A 14,552-nucleotide genomic window follows, 5' to 3' on the forward strand; every position below is an offset into this window, starting at 1 on the left:
TGTAGAAAGACACCTGATTAAATGATTTCCATATTTTTTCTCTCTCGTTGCAGAACGGTTTGATCACCACTGTCCCTGGGTAGGCAACTGTGTGGGGAAAAGAAACTACAGATTTTTTTATATGTTTATTTTATCTCTGTCTTTTCTGACAGTCTTTATATTTGCATTCGTTATCACCCACGTCATTCTTCGTAAGTATGCTGGCGAAATCAGATCACGTATGTAACCATTTGCCTGACTTTGGTTTTCTGATTTAATTTTGATTTGAGATTTTGATCATTCCGGGCTTTCTCTTTCTTCTCTCTCTCCTCCCCCCGTCCCCTTCCTCATTTGCAGCCTGACCCCTGTTTCGTTCCTCCGTCCCTCTCATCCTCCCTTCCATTCCCCATCCCCATCCTTCCAACGGCAGCTGCCAGGGTCACACCCAGGTCAGGCTCTCTCTAACAGATAAGACTTTTTTCCTTGTTACACTTGTCCCTAGTCCAACCTCAGTGACTTCACTTTCTCTTCTGCTAAGGAATTCAACGGAAGAATCATCCCCCACATTTTGCACAAAGGATACCATGCTACAGCGATCCACATAGAACTGTAGAGCTTTTTTTTTATTTTTTAATATGAGATCTACTTAAGCAGGAGCAGTCACTCTCCCTGGGGCGGGGGAGGGGGGTAGTGTCTGGGAGTGAAGACTGGGTTTCTTACACATAAACCTACATATGTTAAAAACATACATTTGATAAGAAGTTTAGTGAACTGCTAGAACATTAGCAAATTACCCCTGGCATATGAAGACAGATACTTGATTAAAAATGAGATTTGGATATAAACGACTTTAGTATATACTTGCCTGAGTAAATGGCATTTTTCATTCCCTATTCCGAAGGTCATAACTTTGAATTTCTTTTGTCTCTGGGCCACTCACTTTCCTATAATAGGGAGTGATGAGGAGGAAGTTAATTGGCTTTGAACTATAAATTTAAGCCTTTAAACTTCTGTCACAGTGCCATTAGCAACATGAAAGACCAGTGGTGTCTGCTTTCCACCTGCCTCAAGTACAGCCACCCATCAGCAAGTACAGAGCCTCTTTCTGGAATGTTCTAGAAAGTATCTAAGTACATGCCTCACTTTCTTCCCATGAAGCAGTGCTCAAACCACAAATAGGGTATGCTAAGGATCATTAGGAAGATTTTCCTCCCCTTCTCTTTTGGTTGGAGTTCGTATGGGGCCCAGGGGAAGTGGATGGTATGGAAAGTTTCGCGTTAATTCTTTTTAAATATTGGCCAATTTTGAACATTAAATGGAGTATCCCAAATTTTGATAGGCATTTTAAGTTCTAGTTCTTATTCTTTCTGACCGAAAGCCTTTCATCTAAACGTGACACAAATTTGTAACATACGCTTGAAAGCCATAACTTGGTGGGAAAGAGATTGACAGTCATTAGAGACCTTTCCCACGAAAGCGGGCACGATACCAGTGCGCGTCTGCAGAGGCACCTCGCTCTCTCCTTTCAGAGTCGCAAAATGGCAAACGCAGCCAGGGTCTTATCTGTGCATTAACAGACGAAAGAATCAGAGAGAAGAAGCAATCGCGTACACAACGATGGAAGAAAGAAGTAGTGATATTCCAGCCTATTATCTATGACGCCAAAAAATAGCGTCTAAACATTTCATTGCTATATCATCTTTAGTAACTTCAAAATGCTTTCCTGTATATAGTATCGCATTGTATTTATGGCTTTGCCCCTACATTCTGGATATCAAGGGCCAACTTTCATTCGCTCATCCACACACACAAACTCTGGAGAAACACACACACACACACACACACACACACACACACACACACACACACACACGTATGGTGAGTCCAGCCGCCTGCCACCACAGTTGTGATATACATTTCACTTTTCACCTCTAAAGTTTCACTCACCCTGGCTTGAGCAAACTTAATCTGCTATGGTTTATGCTTCTATATTGCTAATCTAATCTTCCACCAAGAAAACATTCAGAATTGATCTGCTGAAAGTCACCTGAACATTTTGGACAAAAGCAAATAAAAGTGTTCCTCTCGGCTCGTTCTGCACCCCTCCCAAACGCCCCCACTAAACAACCCTGCCCCCGCCCCCCATTCGGCTTGGCGGGTGATGCTTACAGGAAGGACAGAGTTTCTTACGTGGTTCCCATGATCCCCCTAAGATTCCGAAGACATTGACAAAGGCAGAGGGCTGTTTGAGAGCAGCTGGGGAACTGTCACCTGAGTTCTTCCTGCCAGGGCAGGACTGGGAGGGGAAGGTGCAGCGAGAATTCTGTTACCGCAGAGATTCCTGGCAAGCCGAGGTCTGGAATTCCTCGAAGAGGAAGGAGAGTTTGGGAATCCATGCAGTTTGGGCACAGTAGGAAAAGGAAGTCATTGCTTCTGCTCTCCTCATTTTGCCTCAAGATTGTGTTTGCTCTAAGGTCTGCAGCAGCCCACTAGCTGGCTTTGCCCTCCTGGCATAGCAGGGAGGATGAGAAAGCCCTAAGCTTCCTGCATTCAATCTCCCACCAGTTGGCATCCTAGCACATGGCACATCCTTGTGCCTCAGTGGTGGCCAGTGGGCACAGGGAGGAGGGGAGGCCAGCACAGAGGGCATGGGAACTCGAGGAAAAATGTGGAGCAGTCCCACTCACAGCCTTCCCGTAGCTGGACATGGGTCCGTTGCAAAGAGGGGTCTACTCCCACGTTGCAGCCACACCGGCAGACAATGCCATAGAGAGGCACTAGAACCAGTCCTATTATATCTTTTCCCTATTCATCTCATTGCTCCCAGGGCCAGATCACATCCCCAAACACGTGGTTTCATGCAGCACAGCAAGGACCAGGCATCACCACCCCAACATGGGAGCTTCCAGGGTTCCTTTGTATGGGCTCTTAGTCGTAAGAACCATAATGTTAATACATAAAATAAAAATTGCTTCTTGTCAGATGCATCTTTACTCAAGCCCTTAAAGAAATGTCTTCTGGCACAGACAGTTCATTTTAAAATGTCTTAAACCCAATAGGGGTCGGTAATAAACTTCAGCTTTATGAGCTTGTTTACTCTGGGCACCGAGAAAGATGTCTTTTGTACATAGCCTAGTTTCTGGACGTCTAGGGGTCAAAAGTTAACAAACTCTGGGAAAATAGCCTTTCATAAAAGAAGAGAAAAAAATTACATACAGTATTCTGTATTCCTATTAAGATGAAGAAAACAAAAGAGTAATCTGAACCGTAATTTATGGGAAAGTATGCAGACATCCATCTGCTTTTATGGAAAAAATATCCTGCAGATGTTGGGTCTAGTTATGAATCTGCTATTTTCCTGTTGCATAACTTTAGTGGGATCTCAATCTGGGATCAGTATACAGATTACTGTAGCGCGTACACAGTGTAATTATTTAATTGACCTGTAGACACCTGTTATTGTTATGTAGATGAGAGCATTAGCATGAAAGCAGTTTTCTGGAAATGGATGTTCTGATACTAAATTTTGGTTTCATTCCCACAGGGTCTCAGCAAACAGGATTCCTAAATGCTCTTAAGGACACTCCTGCAAGATATCCTTTCTGGTTGCTATGTTTTTCACGAGGCTGATGTGTTAAGTATTGGACCAACTTTCTACTCAATTACCTCTTCATCTCGTGCCTTGGCTTGTCTCCTCAGAAATCGTATTCTTTTTGTTCTGTACTGCAGAAGAGCTCCCTAATATTCACTTGCATGAGTAATGGCATCTGAATGCTTGAACTTCGCAGTGACTCATTTAGCCCTGTTTAAATTGCAGTGCTCTTTAGCTAGGAAACCAAGTGTGAGTTCCTACCCACCCCCAGAAAGCCACATTGATGTGCGTTAAATCAGGTTGGTTTGGGGAGAAGTAAGCCTGCGAGCTCCAAATGACTTTATTTTGAACAGCAAGTGGTCCCTGGAGAATATTGGTGGATGGCCCTGTGTGGATCTGAGAGACTGTGTGGGTCTCTATCTTGGTAGGCAGCCACCAGATGGGAATCCCCCAGCCTCTGTGTGGATTCCGTCCGGCAGTGAGTTTGGCTTCCTCTGAGCAGTATCGATAACCCATGTGTATTTGTGGGAACAAAACACCTTTTCACAGCCCAGAATAGACTAAAGATGGTCAGTCTCAACTCATCTGGAGTAATCCCATCCTTTCAAATGGTACATACAGGCGTATGCCATAGGAATTTGAACTGGAAAAAAAAAATGTTCACCCATTAAGTGCTTGCATGCCCTCCCCCGACCCAGTCCCCTTAGGTTTTACACTAGCTGGTGTGGTGTCAGCCAGCTGGACCCGCTGACCTGGCTCCATCTGGGACCCGGGTCTCTATCTTCTTCATGTAACCAGGTGAACTGGACTTGAACTCCTTGTTACTCCCAGGAGTCATCATCTGTGGTAGAGGATCTTAAAGAATGCACATCTTGACTGAGATAGGCATGTGTTTCAATGGACAGACGTCAGTGACGGGGACTCCTCTAAGCAGGGCGGGCAGGAAGCCAGGGGCATTGCAGCTGCCCCAGCCTGGGACCTGTGGGCTACCTGCTGCTTCACGGGGTTCTCAGGGCACCTTCGGGCATGCCCCGCTACAACCCCACTGGAGCAGAGGAGCTGTGTGTGCTGGGCTTGTGGCTGCCGGGTCTTCGGGGTGCTCACTACAGACTTTCCAGCTTGTGGGTCTTGTCACCTCACAATCCTGGAAGGAGTCGCCAGGAAAGAGCAGGTAGCAAGTCCTAGACAGCTTCTAATTCCTTCTCCATCATACTTAGTTACGAGGTCCGGGTCCTCCCCTTTCAGCCCTCTTGAGTCTCAATGTTTTGACCCACGGTCGTCAGCCACTCTGCCCTGGGCAGTGCCGTGCTGACGAAACCAGCTGTTCGGAGTGCAGCAGAGAAGGCTTGACACCAAAGCGTTGCTTACACGTGTGGCGGGAGTGATTTCAAGGAGGCTTCTTTCCGTGGCACCGTATGCGATGGGCAGGCTGTGCCGGAACATTCTAGAGCACACGCGGCTGCTCAGGCTCATGTTCTGGCCGTGCGATCAGGGATGCTGTGCCCCCGCGAGGGGAGGAGGCAGCACTGACGATAGAAAGACAGGGTGGCGGTGAATTCGAAGTGGGCCGACCTTGCTGGGGAAACGATTCACGTGGAACAGAGAGAGAGGAGAGAAATCCTCTCCTTTGGCTCAGAGCCAATTTTAGCTTATTGTCCTCTGAAATGTCATTCGCAGGCGGAGGCAAAGCGTTTCCCTTGTGGCCCAGCTTTTGAAAACTCATAACCATGTCAGCCAAACAGTGTTGCCGTTGATGGCGGCTGACCCGCCACCAGCAGCCTGATGCTTTTCCCTTTGACGGTGTGACCCAGGCGTGTCCTCTGCGTCCAGGCGTTTGGCAGCCACCCCTGCCGAGGGTGTGGCAGGCCCCTTACAGCATCCAGATGCGCTCGGCTGCAGAATAGCCTGGCACCTTCAGGCCAGGGCCTTCGGCTCGTGTCCAGCTGTATTAGCTTACTGTGGCTGCTGTAATAATTAGCCACACGTTTAGAGGCTTAGAGCAACATAAATGTATCATCACACAGTTCTGTAGGTCAAAAGCCAGTGGGCTTGCCTGGTTTCTGCTCCAGGTCCCACAAGGTGTTGGCCAGCCGGACTCTCACCTGAAGCCTCTGGGGAGAACCCTCGCCCGGCCTCGGTCAGGTGGTCGACCGAATTTATGGGATACAAGCCTGAGGTCCCTGTTTCCTTGGTGCGCCCTGGCTCACGACTCCTTTCCTTCTCAAAGCCAGTGACGGTGGACCGGGTCCCTCTCGCTTTGAATCTGTCCTGCCTCTTCTTCGGCCATCTCTCTGACCTCAACCAGAACCTCTTTGCTTTTAAAGATCAGCCCCACCCTGACGATTCAGGAGAATCTCCCGTCTCAAGGTCCGTGACCTCCACTCTGTGAAGTCCCTTTGCCGTGTAGGTAATGCATTCACAGGTGCCGGGGATCAGAGCATCTTCTGGGGGTGGGGGGAGGCATTGTTCCGTCGATCCCCCAGGCCTTCGGGTAGGAGCTACCGCAGGAATCCGGTGCTCAAGTGCAGGGCAGCGGGAAGGTATGCGTCTGAGCCCACCCAGCATGCTCGCTGGCAGGCCGGTCACTGCTGAGTCTACGATGGTGACCCTCCCTTTCCTGTTCTGCCCTTTCTGTTATCCAGGGAAGAGAGGGTGAGCGATGGGTAAAAAAATAGATAGATATACACATATAATATATATACACACATAAGAATATATATATACACACACACAATAATATAAATATACATCTTTCCTGCCCTGAGTTCAGGCTGAAAACATTAGCAGAACTCCCTGTAAGGCCCTGCTTAAACTGGCCGGCCCCCTACAACTTACAGAGATTATTATCTTCATAACTTTCCTCCTACTGATTCGGTCCCCACTGGTTTGGTGGCACCTCCTGATCCACTGTCATGCCGGGCTCCTGCCTGGAAAAAGGCCACCTAAAGCTGAAGCTAAAATATCTCAGGCAGCTGCCTCAGCCAACATGAAAGACTCTCTGGTAGAAGCACCCCCATTCCCTTCCCCGAGAAAAGTAAGGTCCAAGGGTGAGGTTCAGGCGGAATCTGACAGCTGTCCTGTCTGTCTCCGGTAGGGAAGGTGACACGAACAGTCCGGGCCATGCTCCCAGCCCCGATTTTCTTTATTCTTCCCAGAAGTAGAGGAGAATTTCAGGAACATCAGACGTACCCATGCTCAAAAGCGAGGTGCTGGGTTTTTCAGTTACAAAGCACATTGGTATTTTAGGTGGGCCGCTAACGCCCCTCCCGCCTCAGCCGTGCAGTTCCCCAAAGGCCCCTGTCCTCACGGTGTTTTCTGTTTGAAATACGTGCTTTGGACAAGAATCCCTCCCTCTACCTCGCGAGTCTATTAAGAAGTGTCACAATTTTTCAGTGGCCTTTCATCCGATCCCCTGACCATGTTCTAAAAATATTTTGATGAGAAATGAGGACACAGGCAAAGGTTTCTCACAATGGATTTACGCCACAAAACGTCCAACTAAAAACAATCTTTTTGCTGAAGCAAGATTAGAAACAAAAATGGCTAATGAACAACCGACCAAGACGGCTTATCAGAAATACTGACCAGAATGATGGAAACAAGAATAAACTAAAAGCTCTTTGTTGGACCCATGTGAAACCGGCAAGACTTTGAGAAAAAGGAGTCGACCAGCTCACTCAGCGAGCAGCCCAAGGCTGGATGGGGCGTGACTCCAGAGCGCAGCAAAGCCAGGGAGGGAGAGGGGAGCGGATGAGGAGGGGGCCGGGGGCGGGGGGCGGATGGGGGACCTCGTAAGTGACTGTGGGTAGAGCGCCTGTCTCCTTGGGCACTCACAGGCCCCTTCCCAGTCTGTGCCCTCAGCCCTGCCTATGGCAAGGAAGTGAGGAAGGAAAGTTCCCGGCCTCCCTGGCCACCTCCCGTTGCCTGCTCACTGGTCCCTGTGACCTGACGCCTTTTCTTCCCTGCATCGGAGAAGCAGAGGCAGGGGGTGCAGGCCTCTGGAGCCAGTGGAGTGGCTGCCTGGTGCTATGAACTTTCAAGGACCCTGTGGCCTTCCCCAGGGGCAAGAACAAAAGGAGAGTCTTCTCCCGAAAGGATGGCGTGGGTCCTCAGTCCCCAAGCCAGGCCGGTTCCGACAGAGGAGATCCACCCTGCATCTGTTTCCTTCGTGATCCTTTTACTGAACGCCCACCACACGCAAACCAGCTGGGCTCACAAAGCCGAAAAGCGATCCACCCAGGCCTTTGAAGCACATGCCATCAAAAGCGGGCAGAGCGGCGACAGGGCGGGCAGCGCGACTCATTTTCCTCAACGCACGTCTGTGGATGCCAAGATCTGGACTATGACTCTGACTTCTTAAAAGCAGAATAAGTCTTAAGTGTCACAAAAACATCACCGAATGCATGCGAGGTGGGGCGTGCGGCCCCGAAGGAAGCTGTACATCCCGCAGGGAAGTCAAGGAAGGCACTGGCAGGTGGCGTCTGCACGGGGCTTGGAGCGCTGGGCGGGTCCTAACGGTAGTGGAGATGGGGAGGTCCCAGCAAGGCCAGCGTCCTGAGCTGGGTCCCAGGCGGGTGCATCGGGTTTGTCCGGGAAGAGCAGGCCTTCTGTCAGGCTGAGGCCAGGCTTGTGCTCATTCATCCCCTCAGCAAGGTTGGCGGGGTGCTGGCCCCGGCAACGTAGCAGATGCTTCCAGCCAGCGCACGTCTGCCCCAGCGGTGTAAGCACACAGATGCTCTTACAGACTAGCACGCACGGCGGGCACAGGGGGAGGGCACAGTGCCCGCTAAGCCCTGGTGCGAGGTGGGGAGGGTCGGGAGCGATTGCTCCGGGAAGGAAGGGCCTGGGATGCTGACAGCACCGAATACCAGCGAAGGAGCAGCCACCTTCTCCTGGACACAGGGAACCTGCTCGGATTCGGAGCCGGTGAACGACAGACGTCATCAGAGCCGGGTTTTGTTGTTGTTTTGCTTTTAGGCATATGCGTCTTGCAGTAGCGAACAACAGTGAGGTGAAATAATGAGACTTTGCAAAGGAAAGGCCCCAAATCGAAATCTATGACAAGCTCGGCTGGGAGCTAGACAGTCAGATCAGTATGAGGAGGCGGGTGGAGAGGGGGGAGAGGGGCGTGGGGGTGGGAGGGAAGTGACAGAGTGATTCCGAGGGTTCAGCCCCAGGCACAGTGAGTGGAAAAGGAAGATGGCTAGCACTGGTTTGGGGAGAAACGAGCTCTGTTTGAGGTTTGAGGAACATTTACCAACAGAGCCCAAGAGATAACACACAGCGACCTCCGCGCCAGCCTAGAGTAACCAGGGGCAGGAGACACAGAAAGAGGAAAACAGGTGCCTGACAGTGGCCGCGTTACAGCCTCGCGGGAAATGCCACCCAGCGTCAGGCAGGGAAGCCGCGTGGCTCCGGGAGGTGGATCCCCTCAGAAGCAGGTTTCCCCGTCACCGGAGGAGGAGCCCGATGTCCAATTAAAAGGATTACAGTCATTTTTAATCATGACTTATTGTTCGGTGCTCCCAAAATGAAGAGTTTTCAGTGCTTGGGAAATCAAATGGTAATTAATTCTACATTTGTGGGGTTTTGGGACAGAGAGCCTTTTTCTCCCCAATTGGCCGTCATTTCAAAGGCACACCATCTGAAATACACGATGGCCTAACGGGTGGCATTCTGTTTTAGTGGAATTTGGTAGAAGGTTTGGAGCTGGCCCGAGAGCCCACATAAGCAAGGACACCATAGGCCCAGTGGACAACTGAGGAAGGGCACAGGCCTTTGCTAACTCTAGGCCATCAGGGCCATCCAACTTGATATCTGTTGATCCTCAGAAGGACCCCAGAAAATAGATAGGATGGGCGTCCTTAGGTCTCACAGCTGGACCCACAATGAGAGCTTAAATGACCCCGATTCTGCTCTGCACTGGAGCCGGAACTGGAGCCCCGTTATCCTAACTACCAGGAAACAGACTTTTCCCCGCTGCCCCTCCCCAGTCTGACGGAGGGAGTTCCATAAAGAAAAAGCATCAGATTATGTCTCGGAAGATCACAAAGTCAGGAGAGGAGCCTATTTGTTTTTTAGAACTGCCCAAGTAATACGAGAACATATTCTCACTGTAAAAAATTTCAAACGGTCAGAAAAGTAAGAGTGAGAAAGGAAGTATTGCCTTTGTCTCTTCCTCTGTAATGCCATAGGAATCCTTGCCAGTTTTTCTGGGTCCTTCCAGACAGTCTTCTAAAGTCCGAATGCATACATGTGCATTTATACACACACGCCAACAGACAAACAGCTCAGGAACGTGCTTTTGCCTAAAAGGGATCATACCCTCTGCATGGTTCCACGATTTGATTTTTAAATATTTCCTGGTGATAGTTTCATGTCAACATATAGAGCTGCCTCATTCTTTCTGCCACTGCTTTATAGAATTCCAGAATACAGACGAACCGTAGTATACTCTTCTATTGGTGGATATTTAGATTTCTTACTTTTTTTCACTGCTCAAAACAAATGGAGTCGTGGATTTTCTTGTATGTATTTCTTTGTGCTCGAGGGTTAAAATTTCTCTAGGAATGACAACGAGACGTAGAATCTCTGAGTCGAAAGAAAGTTGATTGACATGCCAAATTGTCCCTTAAAGAGATCGGGCCAATCATCTTCCTATTTCCTCCCACCGTCACCCACACTGCATGTTACCAGGACTATGATTTTTGTCAATTTGATGGGCTGAAAAACTTCATTGTTTGAATTTCTATTTTCTAGATAATAGTTGGTTTGTCCATAATTCTGTTTGTTTGCCTTTTTTTTTTTTTCTTACCGCAATGTGTCAATTCTTTACCCAGGCTGTTGGTTCTTTTTCTATTAACCTGTCCTTTATATATTCTCAATAATAATCTTCTAAATATCTTTTGCCAGTATTTTTCTCCCAATCTGTTAACTTCATGTTTTATACAAAAAAAAAAAGTTTATTAACAAAAATCAATCTATAAATTTTATACTGTATGGTCCTAAGCTTCGTGCGTAATATCTTCACCCCAGAATGATACAAATAATTATTTTATTTTCCTCTAATGCCTTTATATTTTGTTTCCTAAGGTTAGCACAGTAATTTATCTGCAGTATAATTCTATGCACGTGGTGTGAGCTAAAGTTCTAACTCTGTCTTTCCCAAATGCTTAGCGAATGGTCCGCATATGGCTAATATTGTTACAACAGTTCTCAAACATGCTGGCTCAGAACGCCTTTACCCGCTTCGAAATTACTGAGGGCCCCACAGAGCGTTTGTCTATGTAGATTCTATCAATTTTTATAGGTCGTGTTTGAAATTAACACAGAAAATTTTAAAGCAGAGCGTGCTCAAGCGCTCACTGTCAGTTTGAGTGTGGACTTCTTTGCCTCGCAGCCCCCAGAAGCCACTGGACGAGAGACTGAGGGTGAAACTGGCAAATACTGTCCGGGTGCTGATGGGAAAATAGGTCTGACCTGGGGGATTCGTGAAAGGATCTCGGGGACCCTATGTGTCCACGGGCCACCCCTTGAGAAGCCGCGGTCTACTCTTCCACCACTAAACTGAAACGCCCGCTTTATCCCGGTGTCCACGCATCTGTTCCGTCCACGCGTTTGTTCCGTCCACCCATCTGTTTCAGCTTCCGTCAGGTGCTGCCCTCACCTTGTTTTGTTGATTAGAAAAGTCCTCTCCCGCCCCCATCCCCATGATGTTCTTTTTCAATATGTTTTACTTTTTCTTGTACATTTTCCCTTCCGGATGAATTTTGGAGCCTGTGTCTAATTCCATTTTTTAAATGCCAGCCGGAATTTTGATTAGAATTATAGTAACTTCATAGATTAATCTGGGACAGTGACATGTCTTTATGGCCTGGTGTAAAAGCATGTGGGAGAGAAGGATTTGAGAGACTGAACGATGAGGCTCAGATGATCTCATCTGAAGCGTCTCAGGGACTTTGCATTTTCAGAGTGTCTGCCACGTGAATCAGCGTGATGTCAGCAGCCTCCGTCCCAGACACGATGATGGGCTCTCAGGTGACAGGGGCCCAAGCCATGTTTTCCTGTCTCTGTCTAAGGATTATCAGGTCATCTAATTCATGACAAAATATGCTGACAAGTTCTTGAACCTAAATATCTAAAAGCATCAAATGCCAATGTTGACACGATCTAGAGACCAGGGGGCTGCCTCCGATTCCCCCGCTTCCGCCAAGCTCTTCGCGAAAGTGAGCATTGCCTGGTCTGCTGTAATTTTTAGGAAAAAAAAAAAAATGATTCCCAACAGCATCTATGTCTTATGTTTAAACGTCAGGACCCAAGACAGAGACCTGATGCAGAATAAGATGGGTGAGGACTCAGGGGCACATGTCTGGTGTCCACAGAGCAATGACCCCCAGCATTGCAACACCCAGGGCCTCATAAGCCCAACACTCAGAAAAGATAGGGCCTGAGGCAGGGCCTTGGACTTCCCTGTCCCCTGGCCATTCTGGGATCTGGGGCAGTTTGGTCAATGAAACACAGACTTTTTTTTAAACAAACTGTCATCTGGATTTGACACTAGGCAAAAAATCAGGTCTTAGCCTGACTGCTAGAATGTGAAGAGATGACATGTCCACCGAGGCAAGTTCTTCACACATCAGACAAACCCTAAGGCCATGGGACTGATGGATGAGGTTTGAGTCACAAACGACCTCGGTCTTGCTGCCTGTCACATGACACTGCCATGGTTTGGGACCTTGGGAAGGGTTCTTTCTCTCCCAGAAGTCTGGAGGCCAAGTTCCAGCTCTGTTCTGCCATGAACTGCTGTGTGAGTTCTTGTAAGTGGCTTGACCACTGTGACCCTCGGCTTCTAATCTGATGAGAATAGATCAGGGAGTTCTAACTTGGGGGTCGATGGGTATCCATGGAACGGTGTCAGGCGAGTTTGTAAGCCTTCTGAAATTACAAGGAAAAATGTGTTTGCATGCATTTTCCTGAGAAAAAGAGCAGGAACCCCAAAAAGTTAAAAGGCTTTGGTTCCCTGATTTCTCACCTTTTATGGTTCTCCAAATACTGAAGTGTCCTCACCATTCTGCCCAACACAACTTCCGCCTCCCTGCCAGACCATCTCCCCTCCACAGACCCCTGTTCCCAAAAGGCCGGGAGCTCAGCCCTCCCCACCCTCGCCAGCCCCGGACGGGGCTGGTGCACAGAGACCCTCAGAGCAGGTACTGTGGGAATTGTGCAGAAACTCAGTGGAGGGGCATCTGTCAATCCTTTTCAATCCCACAATCAGCTAGCGACAGCCTCACGGTGTGACATCTTGGGCTAGGGGCTGCAGGGAATTTAAAGCCATGCCCCTGGCCACAAAGGGGACCCGCTGTCTTACTGGGAGTTGGGAGAAGACAGACAAGGCCGGCAGTGGTAACTGCTAGAATTTGAAACTCATCTCAGATGCAGTAAACGTTCAAGTGCTTATTAAGTTGGCTCCTAGTGGAGTTGGCATGTTTCTTCTCGTTTCTCTTTAAAAAAAAAAAAAAAATCAGTAAATGGGTTTTTATACATTTAAGAGAAATGTGTATTTCTTAATCTTATTATGGCATAGACATTTTCAGCATCTAGCTCTTGGGTCAGCGAGGAGATGTGTTGTTCAAATATTTGTCCCTTGGTCCGAGAGTGAATTCAGAAGGAAATGGACTCCAGCTGCCACAGGTCCAGCAACCCCTGACAGGGTCTCCCCCAGCAGAGCGGGGGTCGGCCTAGAGCCACTTGTCCCTCAGCAAAAACTCAGAAAGGAACCAACCTATGGCTTTTCCGTTCTGCCTGCAGAGCCAGACTTCCAGGGTTGAAATCCCAGCTCTGTTATTTCTTAATCAAATTTCTTAACGGCTTTCCGCCTCCATTTCCCTATAAGTTAAGTGGGAATGGGGCTTCTCATTGGGTTGGTCTGAGGATTAAGCGAGCTGGTCCCTGTGAAGCCTTTGGAACAGGACCCGACACAGCTCGTGATGCCAGCTGTAGTTATGAATGATGATGGTTATTCCTTCAGACACCCTGGGAGAAGCGTCAGCTGTGTGGGGGAGAAGCGGGCGTGGGCCGCGATTTGCATCCTACCTTGAATTCATGTCATTTCGAGACAGCCGTGAACTACCAGTGACACTGCATTCGTCTATTTATAAAATGTTTCTAAAGCGCATGAGATATTAATATAGAAGCTGTGGGGTTTTTCTCGTTCTTGCTCCAAACCTTTAGAATTCCTCCTCCCCTGGCAACAATGCCTCCTCTTGGGGGTAATGATGGTAAGTGGCATCGCCAAAGAAGCCGCAGCCGGGAGATAAACAGTCGCCACTTTGTTGCCGTCATTCGCCTCCACTGTTAACGCCAGCTCTTCTGTGGTTGGCACGCGAACGTCGTGTGTATTTCGGCATCACCATCATTCCGCCTGCATCGTCAACTTTGGGCGGCGCACGATGTTTCTGAGACCGAAGCTCGGCTCCTGTGCTTTTTCGTAATTAAATCTCTGCTCCCATTTTTCTCCCTCTTTTTCTACCCTTGACCACTTCTCACTTCATTTCATGTCCCCCTCTTGTCTCTTCCTCCAGCCTGTGAAAACTCATTGCCTGTGTCATCTGCCTTTACACACCAGTTTTCCTGGCTCACTGTCCCCTTGCTTACCTCATCGTCCCTGGACTCCACCTCTGCTTTCAAACCGGTGTGGGGCGTGACTCCCACGTGGGTTGCCTCCCCAGTGCGTCCCCCTCTTGGGTGGGGGGGATGAGGGAAGGAGGAGGGGCATCTATGAGTCCAGTTAAGAATGAGACCCTCTTTGCTGCTTGGGCCACCGTCTCTGAGTCCCCACGTGCGTACCAGGCCTCCGACCATAACCATCCTCCCCCCTGGATCAATGCAGGAGAAATGAAGGGGTTGCCCCGGCTGGTGGCAGCCCTGGGCCGGGGTCTGCTTCTCTGCATCTCTATCCTCTGTGGTTCTCTACTCATCCATG

General features: G+C 48.8%; 1 protein-coding gene and 1 long non-coding RNA gene across 2 annotated transcripts in view; both read left to right on the forward strand.

Moving 5' to 3' along the window:
- Positions 1-14,552, forward strand: part of ZDHHC14 (zinc finger DHHC-type containing 14) — a 240,238-nt gene that overhangs the window by 202,477 nt on the left and 23,209 nt on the right. The window contains exon 5 of the mRNA XM_023532166.1: positions 54-79. Within this exon, the coding sequence (XP_023387934.1) occupies positions 54-79 (26 nt within the window). The remainder of the gene's footprint in view (positions 1-53; positions 80-14,552) is intronic.
- Positions 52-7,295, forward strand: LOC111741440. The gene is made up of 3 exons (XR_002781002.1): positions 52-191; positions 3,524-6,111; positions 6,738-7,295. It is a non-coding gene; the product is annotated as an uncharacterized LOC111741440 (long non-coding RNA).

This window comes from Pteropus vampyrus, unplaced genomic scaffold, assembly GCF_000151845.1.
Source record: "Pteropus vampyrus isolate Shadow unplaced genomic scaffold, Pvam_2.0 Scaffold78, whole genome shotgun sequence".
In the NCBI taxonomy this organism is placed as follows: Eukaryota; Metazoa; Chordata; class Mammalia; order Chiroptera; family Pteropodidae; genus Pteropus; species Pteropus vampyrus.